The 22,893-nt window shown below is 42.3% G+C and overlaps 1 protein-coding gene across 1 annotated transcript in view; it reads left to right on the forward strand.

Moving 5' to 3' along the window:
* LOC143929911 (uncharacterized) overlaps positions 1-22,559 on the forward strand; it is a 34,258-nt gene extending 11,699 nt beyond the window's left edge. The window contains exons 3-6 of the mRNA XM_077453847.1: positions 7,615-7,671; positions 13,963-14,049; positions 18,335-18,454; positions 22,384-22,559. Coding sequence (XP_077309973.1) covers positions 7,615-7,671; positions 13,963-14,049; positions 18,335-18,454; positions 22,384-22,446 — 327 coding nt within the window. The 3' untranslated portion in view covers positions 22,447-22,559. The remainder of the gene's footprint in view (positions 1-7,614; positions 7,672-13,962; positions 14,050-18,334; positions 18,455-22,383) is intronic.
* The last annotated feature ends 334 nt before the right edge of the window (positions 22,560-22,893 follow it).

Genomic DNA, 22,893 nt, shown 5'->3' on the forward strand with positions numbered 1-22,893 from the left:
ACAAAACACCAGTCATGTTTCTGTTAATTTGGATCCGAAATTTCATATTTTGTATGAAATTCGTAAGAATAGAAATTCCCATAGGGTTCCCACCATCCCTGTGCTGAGTTCCCAGGTCTGTACACCTGCTGTGTGTCCACTATGAGGGGCTCCCACCATCCCTGTGCTGAGTTCCTGGGTCTGAGTGTACACCCGCTGTGCCTATTATGAGGGGTTCCCACCATCCGTGCTGTGCTGACTTCCTCTGATTGGTGAACAAAGCACCAGTCATGTTTCTGTTAATTTGGATCCGAAATTCCACAGTTCGGTAACAAAATTTCGTATTTCATAAGAAATTCGTAAGCATAGAAATTCCCATAGGGTTCCCACCATTCCTGTGCTGACTTCCTGGGGTTTTAACTTTTAGGTTCATTAACTTTTCGTTAATTATGAATTTTCGTTATGAATTTGGATCCGAAATTTCGTAATTCGTTTGTAATTCGTATGCATAAAAACTCATATTTCTGATTCATACGAATTTTCGTTTTGTACAAAACTAATCGCACATGTCTACTGTTGGTAGGAGCACTGGTGGGGGAAAGGCATAGCATTTGTTGAATGCCCACTTCTGTGCTAGTGCGTCTACTCCGAGTGCATCATTTTCCCTTTTCAGGAAGAAGAAAACCTGAACCTTTCTGCTTTCTTTTGAGGCAAATAAGTCCACCTGAGGTGTTCCACACTTTTTCGTGATCCGTTTGAACACTTCCTGATTTAATACCCAGTCGCCTTATCTCAATTTCTTTGTGCTGAGGAAATCTGCCACTTTATTTATAAAATTCCCCTTTTAAATGCACTGCTGACATGAAGAGTGTGGTTTTTCTCTTCCCAGTTTAGGATTTCCTCTGCTAAGGTCCACAGGGTTCCGCTCCTAGTTCCTCCCTGCTTGTTGATGTAGGCAGTTATTGGTGAATTGTCGGACCTGACCTGTAAGTGATGACCACTCAGTTCTTTTTAGAAGGATCGAAATGTTAGAAGTATTGCCTTCAACTCCTTCCAATTGAATGATCTCGTCATCTCTTTCCAAGTCCCCTGTGTTACCTGGGAGACTAGATGTGCTCCCCACCTTACGTCGCTTGCATCCGTAGTTATTATTCGGGTGATTGGTAGGGCCCACATCCGTCCTCTGTTTACATTTGCTGATCTCCTCCACCACCACAGGGATCTTTTTACCTGTTACATAGTTACATAGTTACATAGTAAAGTTGAATAAAGACACCAGTCCATCCAGTTCAACCTGAGTGAGTGTCTACAATTGTCCCCATCCCTGTACATAGAACACTCATATCGGTCCCTGTGTTGGTATCAGAACCTATGTGACTAAGGACTCTTGTTTGCGATCCAATACTTTTAATATAAACATCTGTAGCGGTCAAAAATGTAAACCCACCCATTGTACTTCCAGGATTGCCGAATTAGCAATCCTAATGTTGACATTATTCGTTAATGTATAGTTTGGGGGTGATCTTGAGAACTCCAAGTGATACCTGTTTCCTATCGTTAAATATGATCTGATTGGAGGATATCTTTTACAATTGTGAGAGGAAGGCCCCCATGCTTCTTCCCACTGTGACTGGTTTGTCATTGTTTGTTGTAGGCTTGTTCAGGAAGATGAAAAATTGACCCTCCTTTTGCACTTTCCTCTCTGTACCTAAGGTCTTTTTTGGTTTTCCTCCTTGGGTGCTCTGAAGTGGGACCTTTTGTCCCCTCTTTGCCTCTTTTTATTTTGCTGTGGCTGTCCCCATTCTGGTTTACGCTTCAGCGGAAATGCTTTTTTCTTCTCCAACCCTGGTCCAAACAGCAAGTCTCCTGTGAATGGGATCCCGCAAAGTTTGGCTTTAGATGTGCAGTCCCCCTGCCAGGTCTTTAAACACAGATCTCTTCTTGCGGAATTGAATAAGGCGGAGGATCTGGCTGCCATCCGTACTGATTTCACAGATGCATCTGTGATATAAGCAAAGCCTCGCAGGAGCATGGGGAAAGAGGATAGAATCTGCTCTTTTGCAGTTCCTTCCTCAATGTGGCCCAAAACTCTACATTTTGGGCTACTACAGTTACTGCCATAGCTGATTTTAGGATTGCCACCATGGAGTCCCACGACTTCTTTAAAAGGGAGTCCATCCTTTTGTCTATTGCATCAGACAGGAACCTCATGTCCTTGAAGGCCAAGTCTGTGTGCCTCGAGACTTAGGAGAAAGCTGTGTCTAGGTTTTGGGGTCTTATTCCAAACTGACGCCTCTGTAAATGGAAACCTTCTTTTTAAATATGGTTTCCTCTTTGGATCCTGTCATTCCTTCTTTATTGCCTTTACTAAAACCTCATGTACTGGAAAATTCTTCTTTTTCTGTTCCCCTAGGCCCTCATACATTTGGTCATGTAGAGATTGGGGCTTCTTTTTTTGTTTGCATACCTAATGTGGTATAAATGGCCCCCAAGAGATTGTCCACCTCTTCCAGCAACAGTTTGTACCGGGACAGCTTTCTGGAATCCCCTTCCAGAGCTTCCCTCTGACACCAGAGGGACTCTTTCCCTACCCCTCCAGTCCCATGGAAGGGGTGTGGGTTCTGATGAGGGGAACTCCACCCTAGGTTCCCCTTACCTAAGCATGGCTGGAGCTGGCCTCAGCTGGAGCAGTCTGGTCCCTTCCTTCCGCTTCCGACAGCACAAGCTCCGGTGGTGGCACCAGTATGTCTCCACAGCAATTGCAGCCCCTCTCCAGCTCATGCCTGGCTCCCTTTAAAAGTGCAGCGGCCGGAACCAGAAACCGCGAGTCAACAGGAAGTGCCCGCTCCTTCCACCGTCACCTGCCACCCAGCTTCCATGAGGTCCCAGAGCACGGCGTGGTCTCTGCACTGCTCTGTGCTGCTGCCGGTCCGGAAGTGATGACTGGGCCTGCACTTGCATCTACCGCACTCGGTAGTGAAAAACTGAGCCCCCCCACCTCCATCTGCTCTCAGGGATGGGGGGCTGGTGATCTCCACCAGGAACATTTTACCTAGCCTGTCAAATGAGCCTCTGCCCCCTTTCAGGACTCTCTGCCTGAGCCTCCCTTGCTCTCCTGGCTTGGTTCCAGGTGGTGTCTCCCCTCTGGACGAAACATAAATAACTGAGGAGCCAGCAGGGGAGGAGGACATTTAAAGAAGGCCTGTGTGGTGTTTCCTACAGAGAGCAGGAGTCAAGGTCTCTCAGGTGGCTGTCCTGGAAGACGAGTAGGGGACATATTTTGACATGGATCACCAAAACTTTGCAAATTTCTGTCTGGTCTGAGGAAAGTAGTCTACCATTGCTTCTGAAATATCTAAAGGGCAGGGGACAGATGAAGGCCAAAAGAGGAGGTCAGATTATCTGAACTGTGACTGGGGATAGCAAAATGGGGCAATTATTTTTATTAACAGGATTTATATAGCGCTAACAGTTTGCACAGCACTATACAATGTGGGGCCAGACAGTACAGTTACAATTCGAGTCAATAAAAGAGGAATCAGAGCCCCCTGTTCCTGAGAGCTTACAATATAAAAGGAACAATCAAGCGATACAAAAATGTAATAACTGAGGGGTGAGCTGATGGGAGAAAATAAAAAAATAAAAGTACAGTTATTAGGTGAAGGCAGGATAGACTTTTCTAAAGAAAAGGGTCTTCAGGGAACACTTAAAAGTGAACTAGAACTAGATGAGGGTGTCCATCACTATGCACCAAAAGGCCACTTATCTAAAACGTAACCTTTATTATAAATCATAAAAGTTATGTAAATTACCATAACAGGTATACCTATAGGGTGAGGTCAATGCCACTAAAATATATATATATATTAGTGTGTGTGTGTGGTAATATTTACATCTACCCACATTAATTGGTGAAGCTTCTCTTAACCACTTGGGTACCGCGCTATTGCAAAATGACGGCAATAGCGCGGACCCACATTTCCGGGACTACGTCTATTGACGTCATCCCGGATACGAGCGGCCTGCGCGCCCCCTGAGGGGCGCGCGCGGCGCACTCTGTGATTGGCGAGTCCGTGAGACTCGCCTGATCACCGATCCGTGTAAGGGGTCGATCCCGACCCCTTATCACGTGATCAGCTGTCAGCCAATGACAGCTGATCATGTGATAAAACGGAGCCGGTAATCGGCTAGTATTCCTCCTCGCGCTAACAGCGCGAGGAGAAAAAAAAAAAGCCGATCGCCGGCGGCCGTGTTCGGGACATCAGTCCCGATCACGGCCAGCAATTTAAGCGGACACCTGCCCCCTGCCAGTGCCCACCTGCCACCTGCAGTGCCATCCTGAAATAAAGTAAGTGCCCCCCTGTCAGTGCCACCCAGCAGTGCCCATAGTGCCCACAGTGCCACCCAGCAGTGCCCACAGTGCCACCCAGCAGTGCCCACAGTGCCACCCACAGTGCCACCCAGCAGTGCCACCCAAAATCTGCCTCAAAGGTGCTGCACCCCAGTGCCGCCCATCAGTGCCCAGCAGTGCCGCCCATCAGTGCCCAGCAGTGCCGCCCATCAGTGCCCAGCAGTGCCACCTATCAGAGCCACCTATCAGAGCCACGTATCAGTGCCCATCAGTCCCATCTATCTGTGGTACCTATCAGTGCCCATCCGTGCCACCCATCCGTGCCACTTATCCGTGCCACCCATCCGTGCCATCTTATCTGTGCCCATCTTTGCCCATCAGTGCCGCCTTATCTGTGCCTATTAGTGCCGCCTTAACTATGCCTATCAGTGCCCACCAGTGCAGCCTATCAGTGCCCACCAATGCAGCCCATCAGTGTCCACCAATGCAGCCCATCAGTGCCCACCAATGCAGCCCATCAGTGCCCACCAATGCAGCCTATCAGTGCCGCCTAATCAGCGCACTTCAATGAAGGAGAAAAATGACCCGTTTGCAAAATTTTATAACAAACTATTAAAACATGATTTTTTTTTTTTTTTTTTTGCATCTTTTTTTGTTTGTTTAGCAAAAAATAAAACTCCGAGCTGTAACTAAATACCACCAAAAGAAAGCTCTATTTGTGGGAAAAAAATGATAAAAATTTCATTTGGGTACAGTGTTGTATGCCCGCGCAATTGTCATTCAAAGTGCATCAGCGCTGAAAGCTGAAAATTGGTCTGGGACTGAGGGGGGTTTAAGTGCCCAGTAAGCAAGTGGTTAATATACACATATAGACAATATGAGGGTTATTTTATCCTCTTACATTTAATATGAATGCTCCAGGCTATTAAGAGGAAATATAAAGTCCAAGTCTAGTCACCAAGACCAACCCGTATAAAAAGATGGGGGTACATCTGTTTCTCCTCCTAAATATTAACCACATATAAAAATGGGATGAACAAGAAAGACAGTATAGTAGTAAATGCTGTCTTTCTGAAGATATATCTGTCTTCTGCTCTATGAAAATATTAATCTCTTAGATACTGTATGTAATACGGGTACAATCATCCATGTGGACAAAACCTACCACTTATTGACAAGCCCTAAATATCACCATATCCATGAAAAAAGCTTCTCTATTAATCAAGACTGCATTGACACAAGGCTTGTCCCACCCCACAAAAATTAAAAAAAGGGGGGGGGTGAGAATGTGTCAGGACAAAAATGAAATCATGTGAACCTAAATGAAAGTAAAGTCAGAAAGTGCTCCTAAAAACAAATTGCTCACTCTTCAAATAGAGCTTCTTTAGAGGTAAGAAAGTCAAAGAAAGTGAAGAAAATGAGCACACAAAAGTAGATGACTTTCACATGGTAAAAAGAAAATGGCATCTTTTGTTTGTAGTCCCTCTATTTATAACCTGTCCATCTAAGATGGCTGCCGCACATGCTCATTACTGAGGGGAATCCTATCACCATCCTGTGGATGAAAATCAGAACTACAAGGCAATAACTTAGTATTGATTGCTCCTATCCCATATATCATTGTCTTGTGCATACAATATAATACAAAAAGTATTGGGACGCCTGCCTTTACACGCACATAATCTTTAATGACAGCCTAAAGGCCCATACACACGATACAAAAATCAGATAAAAAATGTAGTTTGAATAACTGATCTGTCGATTTTTCTAATCGATAGTATGGTGCTTTCAACAGCCGATTCCTGTTTTTCATCCGACAAAAGCTGGATGTGCAGACTATAAAATGTTTGTCGTACGTGAACTCGACCTCAGATTTTCTTTTATTTAGTACAGTTTTCTTACAAAAAAAATTGTAAGCTAAAGACCACGCATGTTCAGAAACAAAAGAATACATACAAAACTAGTTAACACATTACGTTACTTCCAAAGTTGTATTCTGTTGTATGAGAATTTTGGTATGGTGAGTAACCTTTTTACTTTCGACATGAGACCAGCATGCAACAAAAAATGGACATTCGGTCATCCGAAAATCTGGTCATGTGTACGAGGCTTTAGTCCGTAGGGTTCAATATTGAGTTGGCCCACCCTTTGCAGCTATTACAGCTTCAAATCTTCTGAGAAGGCTGTCCACAAGGTTTAGGAGTGTCTATGGGAGTGTTTGACCAATTTTCCAGAAGCGCATTTGTGAGGTCAGGCACTGATGTTGGACGAGAAGGCCCGGCTTGCAGTCTCCGCTCAAATTCATCCCAAAGATATTCTACCGGGTTGAGGTCAGGACTCTGAGTTTGGGGTGAAGGAACTTGACTTAAAGGGAACCCTTAAGGCACCAGCATACCAAGACATTTTGGACAATTTCATGCTCCCAACTTTGTGGGAACAGTTTGGGGATGGCCCCTTCCTGTTCCAACATGACTGCGCACCTGTGTACAAACAAGGTCCATAAAGACATGGGAATGTTTGACCATTCTTCCAGAAGTGCATTTGTGAGGTCAGGCACTATTGTTGGATGAGAAAGTCTCCGCTCTAATTCATCCCAAAGGTGTTCTATCGGGTTGAGGTCAGGACTCTGTGCAGGCCAGTCAAGTTCATTCACCCCAAACTTGCTCCTTCATGTCTTTATGGACCTTGCTTTTTGCACTGGTGGTAATATTACCACATAGAGATAGAACTTTGGTCCATATATAATGGCATTGACCTCACCCTATAGGGATACCTGTTATGGTAATTTGCATACCTTTGCTGATTTATAATAAAGGTTACATTTTACATAAGTGGCCATTTGGTATGTAGGGAAGCGGACCTTCATCAATTCTAGTTCATTTTTGCCATAGTTGAGTCCTATCAATATCACAGGCTTTTGTATATTTGTAATCGCCTAAAAGTGGACAAAGAAAAAGATAGATTGTGGTAAGGAGTTCCAGAGGATGGGAGAGGCTCAGGAGAAGTACTGGAGGTGAGTATGGGAGGAGATGACAAGGGAACTAGAGAGCAGGAGGTCTTGGGAGGAACAAAGAGAATGATTTGGTTGGTATTTTGAGACTATGTTAGTGATGTAGCTGGGGGCCGAGTTGTCAATGGCATTGTAAGTTGTTAGTATTTTGAATTTAATTTGCTGGTTTAGTGGAAGCCAATGAAGGCATGTTGCTTCAAAGGAGGAACATCCCTGCCTGTAACACTGTGAACTTAACGTAAAAATCACACGCAATTATTTTTGAATTTTCTAGTTCATTCTCTCTGGACCGTTTGAAGTTGTGGCTTACAAAAAAAAACAGGGCTTCTGGGTAAGTAGACCTCATATTCCCGTTAACTGTTCTGAGTTTGCAATTTACCAGTTCTATTGCCAGCAAACCTTAAAGTGTATCTCTAAAGTCTTGACTTTTTTCAGTTTTGGCTAGAGTAAAGAACAGTCAGAACCTCTTTCGGGGGTTTTTTGTGGTTTCTCCAGGGGGGAGATTTCTCCTCACTTCCTGTCCAAGAGACATTAGTAGGAAATGAGAAAAAATCTATCCAAAATGGGGGGAAATCCCCTCTTGGACAGACATGGTTAAAACAGGGGTTCCCATTGGGACATTTTCTCTGTTTCTGTTCCAGGACATCAGTAAAATTTAGCATTTTCCATCACTTTTTAAATCCAGTGATAATAGTTACCAGCAGGTGTGTAACTAGGATTGTGAAGGACCTGGGGCACCCAAGGAAAGAAATTATTGTGCAAGAATCCTGGATGTGATCTAATTGCACTAACAGTAGAAGGGGCTTAAAGTGTAACTCCACTTTCAAAAAATTGCAAAATACAAAAAAATACTAATATACGGTATACATTTGCAACACAAGTCATATTGTAATTGAAAGTTAATTAAAAAAATTGCCTTTCCTTTTCAATCTGCAGCCACTGTGCCTTTCCATACAATTCTATACAATATGGCAACCTGGAGGCATTCTGTACACAGATGGTATAAGGAACTCCCCCCTCCCCTCCCTCCCACAAATGTCATTTTCTCTATATGTGATTTTGTTTACAGATTTTCCCAGAAATCTGCATTAAGATACAAGTCAGATTTTTGGCTGCCTCTGCAACAAAAATTAGGTCAGGCCAGTCAAGTTCCTCCGCCCCAAACTCGCTCATCCATGGCTTTATGGACATTTCTTTGTACACTGGTCCAAATCAATTGGTGGAGGGGGGATTATGGTGTGGGGTTGTTTTTCATGGGTTGGGCTTGGCCCCTTAGTTCCAGTGAAGGGAAATCTTAAGGCGGCAGCATGCTAAGACATTTTGGACAATTTCATGTTCCCAACTTTGTGGGAACAGTTTAGGGATGGCCCATTGTTGTTCCAACATGACTGAGCACCAGTGCACAAAGCAATGTCCATAAAGACATTGATGGGCGAGTTTGGGATGGAGGAACTTGACTGGCATGCAGAGTCCTGACCTTAACATGATAGAACACCTTTGCGATGAATTAGAGCGGAGACTGGGAGCCAGGCCTTCTCGTCCAAGATCAGTGCCTGACCTCACAAATGCGCTTCTGGAAGTCAAACATTACCATAGACACACTCACTAAACCTTGTAAACAGCCTTCATGGAAGAGATGAAGCTGTTATAGCTGCAAACGGTAGTCCAACTCAATATTGAACCCTACGGACCAAGACTGGGGTGCCATTAAAGTTCATGTGCGTAAAAAGGCAGGTGTCCCAATACTTTTGGCAATATAGTGTGTATATATACATATATGGCTGCTAAAAAGGGAGTATAGCTAGCCTTCCCATACTGGACCTGGGCCACATTAGTTCAACAGACCCTGCTTGCAGCTAAAGGGGTAATGATTGGGGGGGTGTAACAGTGCAGTCCAACAACTGGGTTTTACTGCCCCGCCACCTCACCTAATGGCTCATGCACACAGGTACTCTGGCCGTGTGAATGGGTGATTTGTTCATGTAGCTGGAGCAGCCTGGTATTTAAGGTGTGGGTGAATGGCCCTGGACACACAGTCTGTGTTCAGGGCTGTACACATGCACTCTCACTCCTTTCATAGTTGGTAAGGTTGAGGACAGACACTAGTCCATCCAGTTCAACCTATGTGGCTGTGTGTGCTCAGATTAGGACCTGCGGCTATGTTAGTATGGCTAGTAAATTCGCATTGCATAACTTAGGCTTCCTGCACACATCAGGCAGCTCTAACCACAAAAACAAACCACTGATTCACACTGTTATGTTGTGTTTATGTCAGCTATTAATTATTTTAGTATATTTTTAGCAAAAATTGTTTTGATATTTTCTGGGGGGGACACCTTCACTGACCACCATGTAATAGGGCCCTACTGTGGCTGTCCACCTGTGCAATGAAGGCAATAGCTCTAACTGCCAATGTAGCAGACAAATTGATTCTAACCATACATGTAACAGGGCAGGGTATTCACACTAAGCACTAGAGATGAGCCTGTTAGGTTTCACAGCAGAACTCCCAAACAGAGGAAAGATTCTGCCCCAAACAGCGGACTCCATTGAAGTCTATGGGAGCCAAACATGAGAAATCAAAAGTCCCCAAGGCTTATATGCAAGTAATTGACCATAAAGGTGTATAGGGTTCCAGGTACTGCCCTGGGGGACATGTATCAATGCAAAAAAAAATTGTAAAAAACGTTTTTTTTTTCAGGAGCAAACAGCCAATGTTCGGCCCGAACTCATGCTCAGGCCAAACTGTTTGCCAAACACTACTGACCACTAATGTACACTGAGTATAAATGCAGCAGATGTATTTAAACAGAGGATCAATGTAACAGGGGAATCCATATAGACCATCAATGTAAGAGGTTAACCCTGTGTGGAGTAGTCACACTAATTACCCTTCAGAATCCCTCCAATTTTGTCAGTCCACAACTTGCTTTGTTCAACACTACTGAGCCCTTATTAAGGAGGACCCTCTGAGCCCCCAAAACTCATTGGCTTTTTTGTTGACATAGTATCTAGTCATAGGATCTAGTATCAGAAACATTTACAGTGACCACAAAAGTATCAGGGATATGTACACTGGTCACCGGTGTTTGGGGGTATACTGATCCAGCTGCTGAAGGAAATTCGATTTTTGTCATACAATTCTCCTAAATTTTATCTCCCACTCCAGTCCTCCAACAGCAATTTTCTTAAGCTCTGATGAAGGGGACCAAGTGAGACCCCAAAAATGCATTGGCTATTGCCTTCACAAAATGTTTTGGAACAAAACCTACCATTTGGATTTCAACATTCGGTGTGGTGCTCCAATTCTTCGATTAAAACATAATACTGATTTCCCAAGGTTTTCCTTGGAAGTCCATCTGTGTATAAAAATCAGCCTACATAGCACTCAGATGTCCCATCAGGTTAATAGTACCTAAGATTAGTATTGCCTCAAAACTCTACTACTGAGTAGAATCCACATAGGGTCCCAACACCATTCAATCCACTATTATAAGTGTAGTGCCGGGCTCCTGAAGAGCACCTGCTATGTTTTTGTAAATTTAGTTTTTCCTAAGACCATTGGGTCTTAGGGTTGATTACAGTAAGTTAAGGTCTCAGCATCAGTTTGGCTGGACTGTACTATGTTCTGCCTGGACATAGGTGTGGGTGTCACCTATGGCAGGCATTGGAACGCAGTCTGGTTGGACGCATTGGGTACCAATCTCTCTCTCGGAGCCAATCAGCTGGTGCGTTGTCTCGCTGTGTATTCCGGGAGAGGGTACTTAAGGTGAGGACTCTTCAGAAGAGGGCCACGCACAAGGCTGGCTGCTCAGTAAGAGCCTGGAAGCTAAGCTGGAGAGGACACCAAGGTGAATCCACATTCTTATGGTATCGCCGTACCGTATGAAAGTTCCTAATTTCATCCTTCAGTTACAACTAAGTCTGTGGCAGAGACTTTGCCACAGACTTGATTGTAGAACTTTAGAATGAGAAGAAAAAAAAAGGGGATTTATCTGACAGCTGTAGCATCCAGCTGTGAATGGCTATTCCCTGGATTGTGTAACGAGAGACAGTCAAGTATTAGCAGTTCCAAGAGTACCTGAGCGTTACTACCCATACCCTCTTTTCCCTACTGAGAGACTGTTTGTGTGTTCAACGTTTTGCAAATAAAAATCCCTAAAGTGGATTCAAGTGTCGGTCTCTACAGTTTATTGGGCCATCAACCTTGGGAAACCCCTAGATGAGCACGAGGAGGAGAAGGTAACGGTAAGCCCAAAAATAACCAGCCGCTCCTTCGGGGTCAGTGCTACATAAGTATCCATTATTATATTTGGAAGCGTTGGTGAACATTGTAACTGTCCCTGTTATATTGGTGGTTAATGTATTGCCCTTTTACAGAGGTGGGCACTGTAAAAGTCCTTTTACATTGGTGTAATGTGTAAATACCCTCTATGATAGGGAAGGTTTTGCTGAATACCAGTGCTTGGGGGTACCTTATTTGGGGAGGGATCTAAATTTGATGGATTTATTTAGGGAGAGGGAGCTTCCCTATGGGGGACTGATGGCAGAATATAACAAGATTGGTGGTGACTAAATATGATGTAGTCCCACATTAGAGGAGGTAGTGGTAGATGAAGGGTGTTGATTTAGTCCCTTGCTGACTTTGCTGGCCACTGCCAAGAAAAAAAGGGATGGTTTTAGAAGAGGGAAGCAAAATAAGAAAATACATTATCCTATTTTGTACATTTTAAAGCTTGGCACTGCCCCCTTTATCTTGCCCTAGGCCCTGGCCCACAAGTTTTGGTAAATAAGAGCTGCACTGATCCAGTCCTAACCGCCTATGGCATGTAACCTAAAGATCACAATCCTACACAGTGCTGTACAGTGTCAAAGTGCAAATGCTGTAAAAGTGCTATAAATATTCTTAAATAAAGTGCAATAATCCATGCCACTCCAACACAAATCTTGTTTCACTCTGTGATTGGTGCCCCATGTCCTTCTGGGACTCAACAGATGCTGTTGACCACATGAGTTAACACTGAGGTAGGTAAAAAAAAAGCACTGGATCACAGCCCCCCTGTGTGTGCCAATTTCCCAAGGTCAGTCTATGCAAGACACCTCACGCCCACACAGGAGAGGAATCAAACAGGAGAAAATTTCATAGCGTAATACTGTTTATTAAAATTTTCATTAAAAGTTAAAAAAAAAAATCTAACGCCGAATTATAGGTGCCCAACCGGGCACCCCATTATCATCTGCCAAAACTTAGTTGACAGCCACCACTCCAACCAGCATAGGAGTTGGTGTGTGTTCCATAAGGCGGAAGTGGCACAGGAACCAGGAGTCACTTGCCCCTACGCATTTCGTCCCATCCAGGACATCATCAGGAGGTATGGCGAATGTTCTCCTCCATATTTATATCATGCTATTAAGTATAAATGGATAAACGCCACTCTATGGTGTCTGTCAGAGAATTAGTAGATCAGACTGTGTGGACTGCACAGAGGAAATCAGAAACACTTGTAAGTGAAAAATAACGGTGTTTATTTACTTGGGGGAAAATTAATTGAAAATTATGTGAATAAAATAGTGCACAACCAACCCAAAACCACAAACAACAATGATATATACAAATATTGGGGAATACCAGAATCGTAACAAAAGCCAGGCCGAGGTCATACACAGGGGGTCAGCAGATGGGTAAGGATGGGGAACCAACAGGACAGGGCGAGGACATATAGATGGATGAGCTGTAGAGCAGGGATCCAAGGCAAACAGGAGGGACAGGTCCAGGATGGGGTCAGATACAGGCTCAAGGTCAGGATAGCAGGCTCAAGGTCAGGATAGCAGACTCAAGGTCAGGATCCAGGGAGAAAGATACCAAAGCAAGCATGTGTGGGCTTGCCGGGTATTTATAAGACTGCATTAATTGTCCAAGTAACACCTGAGTGCAGGAAGTGTTGCCTGCTCCCTACTGCCAGGATCCATCCACTGGTGGACGCTAGTACTGCGGCCCAATGATGACATAACACCAGCAGGGAAAGTCTCCCCTGACAGTTACAAACTGCCAGGAGACACCTGCTGGTGGACCTCAGCACTGCATGCCAAATGATGGCTCTTACCAGCGGACGGACCTTTTCCTGACAGTGTCCCACAAATACCTTTTGGTAAAAACAACCCGTATAATACAACATAAGGCAGAACAGGAAATGCTGTACACAATTACTCAATACAATACAATTTAAAACATAACAAAGTAACGATTAAAAAAAATCACACAGTGCCCATCTACGTTGTTCTGCAGGCTAGTAGAACATGTGTGATACTTTATATATGTGTTAACAATGAATGAATGTGTCTTCTTTGCTTCCCTTGGTCTGTTAAATATTCTACAGAAAACACTTTGTTGTATTTGTTTGATAATTGCAAAAAGTTAAACATTTTTTGATCCTGTCAGAAATCTAGCAAACTCCTAATTTCTTTTACAATCTGCCTGTGCTAAAATGAATTTCTAATTCTTCGGTTTGGAAAAAAGGATTTTAACTTTTCTTCTTCATAGTAGGGTTGGTACGGTGTATGTCTGCAGGCTATTGTATGTTATTTGCCTTATATTATTTTAATTGTATTATTTTTTCCTTAGGTGTTCCTCTCTGTTATCATCCAATCACTGATTTTTTCTGTCTCAGTCGTTGGTCTTGTATTCACTTGGGATGCAGGGCATTATAAGGTACCGTACTGTTTAAAAGATGACACATGTAAAAGACTCCTAAATAAGGCTCAGCCTAGCAGCTATCAATCATATGATTTATCGAACAGCTACAACCAGCATATCAGCTATTATCAAAGCAAGGCTCTGAAGGAATGCCAACAAGCTGTCAATATGGCTAAGGTGACAATATTTTATTTATGAATGACTTTCATTTTTACATTCAGTCAAAGTCCAGCAAATATTTTCTTTTCATTTTTGGGTATCGTGGGAAAGAATAAAAAAAAAATTATATATATATATATATATATATATATATATATATATATATATATATATAATATACATTTCTATCTGGGAACTGATATTGCAAAGATATCACAATTTACTATAACCATAAACTAGTGGAAGCTATTGCCCTTAATTATAAATGAGAATAGAATCAAACGGTTTAACCCTTTTTACTGCTACTGACATATGCCATACGTCAGTGGCATTGGGGGGCTACATCAAGAGAACCTGTTCCCAAAAATCAATCTATCCTTCTCCTATGTAAAGAAAATAGAAAATAATAGAAAAAAAAATGTAAACAAAAATATAAAATAAGATTTCAAAGTGACAGTGTAACGTAAATGCATACATGGGGCACCTACGCACAAAAACAGGGTTTTTAAAATGTCAGGGTACTGAAGCTAGGGTAGTATAGGGTACAGAAGTTGTAATTTCACAAAAAATTTGTAAAAATAATTTTTTAAACACATTAAAGTAAAAAAAAAGTGCTCAGCCAGTGAAAGGGTTAACCACTTGTCAACCGCGCTATACCCAAAATGATGGCTACAGCGCGGTCGTCTAGTTCTGGGATGCCATCACATGATGGCGCTCCCCAGACACTGCTGATCACAGAGTTAAAGAGCCAAATAATCAGCTGTGTCCAATCACGGAAGTAAACATATGCCGGTGATCGGCACTCCTTTCCTCATGCTGACAGCATGAGGATCAGAGAAGACAGCTTGGATATGGGTACTCAAGCTTTTCATCTAAACTTATGTCCAGTTTATATCCAAAAAAAAAAAACAATAGTGACCACTGATAAGGTGTATCTTATTCATGCTTTTAGTAAGGAACAGGGCAGCACATTGGTGTAGTGGGTAGCACTCTCACCTAGCAGTAAGAAGGGTCACTGGTTTGTATCCCAACCACGACACTACCTGCCTGGAGTTTGCATGTTCTCCCTGCGCCTGCGTGGGTTTCCTCCGGGTCCACCGGTTTCCTCCAATGATCCAAAGACATGCAGGTAGGTTAATTGGCTTCTGTCCAAAATTGGCCCAAGTATATGAATGGGGACCTTGGATTGTGGGCTCCTTGAGGGTAGGGACAGAGATGAGTGTGCAATGTACAGGGATAGGCACAATTGTAGACACTCACTCAGGTTGAACTGGATGGACTGGTGTCTTTATTCAACCTAACTAACTATGAAACTATAAGGAAGATACTGATCAGATTATAACAGGTTTGTACTAAGTCATCTTTAGCAGTTGTCCTCAAACTTTTAGGCACCAGGGATGGGCTTCACAGGGGACTGCACTGTAATGATTACAGTGCCCCTTTACAGTGCAGTCCCTTTTATATTACAGTAACTCTAGCAATCACAGCCTCCTCCATCACAGTGCCCTTCCAGTCTGCCCACCACGCCCCTTTCCTCTCTAACATCACACTTTTATATTCTAATTCCTGCCTCCCCTACACAGGACTCTTATCTTTGGCAGGACAGCGTCTGATCAGTCCATGTGTTCTCTCCCATCTCCCCCTGCCCACCTGACAATGTCATAGCAGGGCAGGAGGAGCTCTCCATTCAGATCTGAAGCTCCTACCACCCCCTGCCTTGCTGATAGGATGACCGGCAGGGTGTGTGGAGGAGCTGTGAGAGGACACACATGCATGGCCACAAAGAAGATGAAAGGCAACTGTGGTCTGTGATAGCCCCATGCAGACCGCTGTCACAGCTCATCTCCTGCTGTGCAGGCTGGTCATCAACAGGCTGTGGTCCAGCATCGGTCTGCAGCCTGGTGGTTGGGGTCCCTGATCTATAGCATCAAAGAAGTCATTAAATACTTCCAAGAAAAACTGCTGACTTCACATTCACCATTATCATCTAGGGGTTTCATTTCTGTCATTACAACCTTTTAACTGTCTATCAGAACTACTTTCATGCAGCAGCAAAAGTATAACTTCTGCAATCAGTCATTCTGTGGATCATTGGACCATAAAATAAACTCTGCGATAAACTATTTCATAGTCCTCTAAAACTAGCATAGCCTCTGGTCTGAAGCTATAATATATGAAAACCACAGTTGATTGTGTGCTTATTTCCCTGTTAGTCTCCTCTCAGCAAAAAATGGTAACCGCTTGTTCAAAAGTATATATCTAGAATTGGATCTGTGTAATACTTTAAGTAGTTGTAAACCTTTTGTAATGAAAAATGAAACAAAGCATATTTAACTATAGTATGTGTTAGCCTTGATTCAAAGCACCTGATGGGATTTCTGTAAGCCGCCTCCTTCTGCGTGAGTCATTTCTGATACCAGACACCTCCTGCATGTTGAAGGCATATGGCCTGGTATGGTTGGGGGGGGGGGGTCACTCGCTCACCCCCCCTTTTCCTGACCTGCCAGGCTGCATGCCCGGATAAGGGCCTGGTATGGACTGGGGGAACCCCATACTTTTTAATCATCTGATTTTTATTTAAATCAGCTGTCAGCGAGGAAACCTGCTGGGAGCTGATGAGTCATCGGTTGTTAAGGACGTAGTGGCCGGCTTCCCAGCCCACTCTTTAGCAGCCAGCTCCATGCAGTAAATTAACGCAATACCTAATGCAGTAATTACCATTAATACAAGTGAATACCGCATTCAGTATTTAACGCCAAATTCTTAGTGAACTGAACACTTGCACCATCATTACCGCATAATATTAGCCTTTTTTTAACTCTTAGTGAATTGACCCCTATGCCACTACAATTTGCTACAGAGAGTGCTAAACTTTCCATACATGGATAAAAGTTTAGCAGGAACCAGACAAATTTATATATATCTATAGTCATTCCTCTTCATGGTAAGTCATCCTATCCATCAACTTCTAATGAATCGGCTTATTGGTAAATGTTCACTTGATCAGTGCAGGAAGCCAATCAGCTACAGCACTGATCAGTGTATTCTAATGGTGGGAAAGTCCCGCTGTCAGAATACAATGACAGTGGCAAAGATTCCTAAATCTACATCGAATGAGTGGATGGAGCAATCAGGTCAATTTACTGTTATTTTAGTTATATTCGGAGCCTGGTGACCTCACTCAGCTATTGGTACCTTTATATGCATTGGTTACTCCAATAGTGAGATCTTCCTGCCATAATTGCTGACCCAACTCCTCTGCAATCTAGGAGTTTTTTGGTGTTTCTATAACCTGTGAGTTTCTTAGAATGGGCACAGCAGGTGTTCCCAGAGATCTCACCAATATGGTGGAGTCTCAAAGAGATAGAAGAAACTTCTAGAAAACAGGAGGTTTAACTTTCCAGCAACATCCAAACACAGTTTGGGAAACTCCTAGCTCTTCAGTAGTGTAAAGATGTCATATACCACTTGCCAGAGAGGAAAGCATTTTGCTTTTTTTATTAAAGCGGGCTACTGACTTTAATTGGTTGGCACGCATGTAAGTTAAGCCCCCAGCTATCAACTAGGAGCTGCACTCTTTCCCTTTTCTCCATTTATCTGGCCAATTAGAATACCATTATTGACTCTGAAATTATCTTTGGCAAGAATGGTAGGGCAAATATCGAGAATGAAGATCTCAGTTACATACTGCATACAAATCTGGCATTGGGCATCTCCTCAGATAAACAGAGGGTTCAAGATTTCTGTAGATACTGGCAGATGTATTCATATCATTTCTTGAGGGATGGGGGTTAAGGTGCTGCACTAAACTGTGCAGGCAATCAAGCCTCACATTGGTCCATACACAGAAGAAATCCAGAGCTAGAGCTAGATCTGCAGCAAGAAAAGACAGTCACATCAAGGAGAAACAAGAAATTATGATTAATACTGTAAATAGGAGAAATTTTGGATTTTTAGCAATTAAGTTTTATTATGTGGTTACAGTGAAGGACAGAATTGGGTGAGAAAAATCTCTATTAGGTTCTTGGGCATTCTATAAATCCAGTGAGTGGGTGAACTTACCGGTCAACACAAAAGACATCTCTCGTTATTTACTTCATTAAGTTCATTAAGTTTCATTTCCTAATATATTTGTTGGCAGGGTCTCTTAAATGGGCTCCTGATTATGCTGCTGATCATCGGTTCCTGGGGAGTGATCTCATCAACCATTAGTATCATCTACAGACTAAAAACAGAGTTTGAATTCTGCAATCCAGATAAGGTTGGTGCTGTAATATTATATACAGGAAAATGCTCCCTATACTGCAATCACAGAGGCTTTTAGAACATTATGGAATGTGAGATCCAACAGTAGAAACCATGGTATTTGACACACCTTTAAGTGCTGAATACCTGCAGCAGCTTGGGGAGCAGAAAGGCTGCAGAGGTTGAAGACATAGGGCACCGGAAAGGTAAGTATGTAGATATTTCTGTACTTTCTAAGATGAGGAAAAAGTCTGATATGTGCATGATAGTGCTGGGCTGTTGGAAGTGAGGCTTCATTCTGATGGATATACAGTGGAGTACATCCTCCTTCAAAAGGAGCTGATCAGTAATGGAGGAATCGTGTGGTTGGACCATGTTATGCTCCTAGGCTGCTACCTCTCTGATGACAAAAAGAGTACTTAGCAGATGATAAACTCTGGGGTAGGTTTTGAGGAGCGCATAGTACAAAAGTTTATTTAAATTAGTGCTCTTTTTTTTTTTCAATGTTTATTGATTAAAAGCATTAAATGCAACCAAGGCGTTTCAGGGAAAGGCCTCCCCCTTCCTCAGGGCTGGAGCAGTGGATGTTACTAGAATCACAATGGTTTGCAATAGAAGACCTAAGTTGCGTGATATGAATTTTTGTACTAAGTTTTCATCCATACCCACTCTAAAGATTACAAAACTGGACACTTTTGGTACAAAGTATGTGGGTAAAGGACACACTTCCAGATATGAGGAGCACAAAGGGTTAAGGTGATAAAAAGTTTGGTTACATACAACAAGTGCTTTTTTCACCACACTTTTTCTTTATGCTGGCTTTCCAAAATGCAATCATTTAGATTTTGGATGAAATATTTACAGTAGCGTAGTACACGTTTAGTAGTTAAAGTGGTTGTATAGTCAAATTGGGGACTTTTACCTACAGGAAAGCCTTTAATAAGGCTTACCTGTAGGTAAAAAAAATATCTCCTAAACCTGTACGGTTTAGGAGATATTCCCCTCACAATGCGCCGCTGACTGCAGCAGTGCATGCGCACAGGGGATGCACGCTGGACCCGGCTGGAGAGAAATCTCCCGTGTGCATGCACACTCACAGCGCCGGAGCCGCGATAGCCGGAAGAAACGCAGAGGGAACATGTCAGCTCCCTCGGCGTGGAACGGGACAGATGTTGGGGCCTCATTCCAAGGTAAGTATTTCATAATGCGCTAATATGCGGTGCATACTAGCTCATTATGCCTTTTGCTTTGCAGGTGAGCAAAAAAAATTAAAAAATTCAGCGGGTATACAATTGCTTTAAAGAGTACATTTTCACAGGTCCACATATCAGACCAAAAAGAGGACATATGATAACGAAAGAGAGAAGAGCATACGTGTGTGCCGGATGTGCCTGGGCACACCCTAATCACCCTGTGTGCTACCCAATCTCCCTGCTTTCTTTCCCCCTTGTCTCCCGCTATAGTGCTGCCAGCTTCCCTCCTCTCCTCCTGCGGGGAATGCTTTTAGGATGGAGAGCAGAGCAAGTGGCCAGTAAATATTTAATTTACCCCTTCCTTTTCTGAATGAACACAGTAAGTGATCTGTACCGACCGCTACTGTGTTCATTCTTTTATGAAGCATAGGATAAATATATGTTTGAGAGACATCGGGGCTCTGTTTAGACCCTTGATATTTAACTAAAGCCTCCAAAAGGGGCTCCTAAAAAATTGTAAACAAATAATAAAAAATATTAAAAAAAAATAATTATATTGTAAAAAATAATACAAATGAAATACTACTGACATTGTACACTGCTCTGCTGAAATGCACACCCTAATACAATAGGCTGTACACACCAATGGGGAAGAGGAATTTAGTTGCTAAGAAGGTAATTTCTTCCAAATATGGGTCAGTAGGGAACATACTAGCAGGATGGCAAGGTCACTTTAAAATATATCTAAAGCTAAACTTTTTATACTAGTTTTGGATAGAGTGGATAAGGTGTTAGAAACATTTTAATTGCTGTCTGTGTTTTGTGTTTAGGCAGTTTCACTCTGTAAGTGGGACTGAAAGTAAGAGAAAATCCAAAACTTGCCAAGGGACACTTGTTCCTGGAATAAATACTTCCCTCACATTGGAGAGGTTTCCTCTAATTTTCTTTGGTTTCCACAGGATGTGAAATTAAATCTTCCAAATAACATAGATGGCAAAAAAAGCTAACAGGGGTTTTAGCTATTCCCTATGCCAGGCTTTCTCAACAGGGTTCCGTGGAAACCCTACGGTTCCTCCAGAAGTTGCTAGGGTTTTCTCACGTAGTGGCAAATTTATCTCCTTTTTACAATGTCCATCAGTGTAAGGGGGCAATTTCCCAATTACATCCAATGTAATGGAATGCCACTATGCTGACCACCAACATAAAGTCGCTTTTCTAATCACCACCATTGTATTCACCTATCTAGTTACAACTAGTGTAAGGCCGCGTACACACGGGCGGATTGTCTGCCCAACTTAGTCCGCTGAACCGTGTTTCATCGGACAATCCGCTCGGGTGTGGGCTTCAGCGGACTTTTTCAGCGGACAGTATGACGGACTTTGTCTTTCGGAATTTCCGTAATTTTGTCCGTCCAAACTTGGTTTTGTCCGTCCAAACTTGGTTTCAGCGGACAGTCCGCTCGTGTGTAGGCAAGTTGGACGGACTAAGTATGGCGCATGCTCAGAAAGGATTTACACGGCCGAAGGTTGCATTGCAGTGTATTGGACGTCGTTTTTCTAGTCCTGTCGTACGTGCTGTACACGTCATCGCGCAAGTTTTCAGCGGACTGTCTGTTCATCGTGTGTGGTCAAGTCCGTTCATTCAAAATTTGGACGGACTGTCTGTTGGATTGTCTGACGAACTTAGCTGGGCAGACAATCCGCCCGTGTGTACGCGGCCTAAGAGGACACTAAACTTTTGAAGGTCTACATTTTATTTTTGCCCATTGTTGTTATTATTATTTGTTTTATATTACGATTTATATTGTGGTATAGATCAGGGGGAGTTGTAAAATGTCCCACTGTGTGTGCCAAATACTTTTGCTATTCACCATACCTGATTTTTTTTTAATTTAAAACTTTTACATAACTAACTGATCATGCTAATGAATCATGAGCTGTAGATAAAATAATATTTATTAGGGGTTTCCTGAAACAAGAAAACTGTGTCAAGGATTCATCCAAGTTAAAAAGGCTGAGACAGGCTACACAGTACAAATTAAAAAAAAACTTGAAACATGAAAAAAAAAAAAATAGTTTTGTGGGGCATATTTATAATGTAGTGAAGGTCATGTAAACCAAACATTCACTGGTGATAAACCAATCATTGTCATTTAAAGCACATACACCTGAAGTCAATGTTATGCCCTGTACACATGGTCGGACATTCTGACAATAAAATCCATTGGATTTTTTCAGACGGATTTTGTGCCAAACTTGTCTTGCATACACACGGTCGGACAAAGTTGTCCGAAAATCCAATCGTTCGGAATGAGGTGACGTTAGTTGCGGAATTCTCTATAAACGATTGGAAAAAGTCAGATCAGATTTTGTTGTCGGGAAAATTTTAGATCCAGCTCTCAAACTTTTTCCGTCGGGATTTCCGACGGAAAATGTCCGATAGAGCCCATACATGATCGGATTTTCCGACAACATAATCTGATTGGACCTTTTCCGTCGGAAAATTGGACCGTGTGTACAGGGCATATTTATAAAGCAGTTAATCTGGCATTCACCAAAGTGTTTATTTTCTTTCTTTCTTTCTTTTTCTGCTATAGCTGCACGACATGTGTGACATGGAGGTTTGCCCTAGGCGATGGCAGTCATACTGCCCATTAAACAATAAACTCACACTATTTGTTACTGTCTATTTATTTATTTTTTTATATGAAAAATTTGATAAATCAGTTTTCTTCTCTCTTCTTGTTTATTAGGAACTTGCTGAAGAGGACACTGAACTTCTGGAGAAGACTCCTCTTTATACCATCAATGTGTAAAGGAAATAACCCAAAATTCAATATCCCTGTATCTTTTGCCGATTTTGTCATATATTATTTAGTATTTAAATAGTTAATAAAATTAAAAAAAATAACTAATCAAACACTTTCAAATAATCCATAAATCATATGTATATGCAAAATGTATAAACAACTAATATGTATTCTGTTATGAATGATTTATACTTTTTTTTTTTATGTGATAATAAATTTAATAAAAAGAAAAGATTTTTTTTTTAGATATTTTATGCTTTTTAATTAGCAATGTGACACCGGAATAGTCCCACTTTTTAATTAATCAGTTTAATTAATTTTATACAAATTAATTCAGTTAGGACCTTGTAAGTAATATATTAAGATGCATTCTAGGCATGGTATATTTATACATACATTATTTATGTTGGTCTAGCTTGGACAGATGTGACAATGTATATATCATAAACGGTT

Source organism: Lithobates pipiens, unplaced genomic scaffold (assembly GCF_037356315.1).
Source record: "Lithobates pipiens isolate NorthernLeopardFrog02 unplaced genomic scaffold, aLitPip1_a1.2 Scaffold_25, whole genome shotgun sequence".
NCBI lineage: Eukaryota > Metazoa > Chordata > Amphibia > Anura > Ranidae > Lithobates > Lithobates pipiens.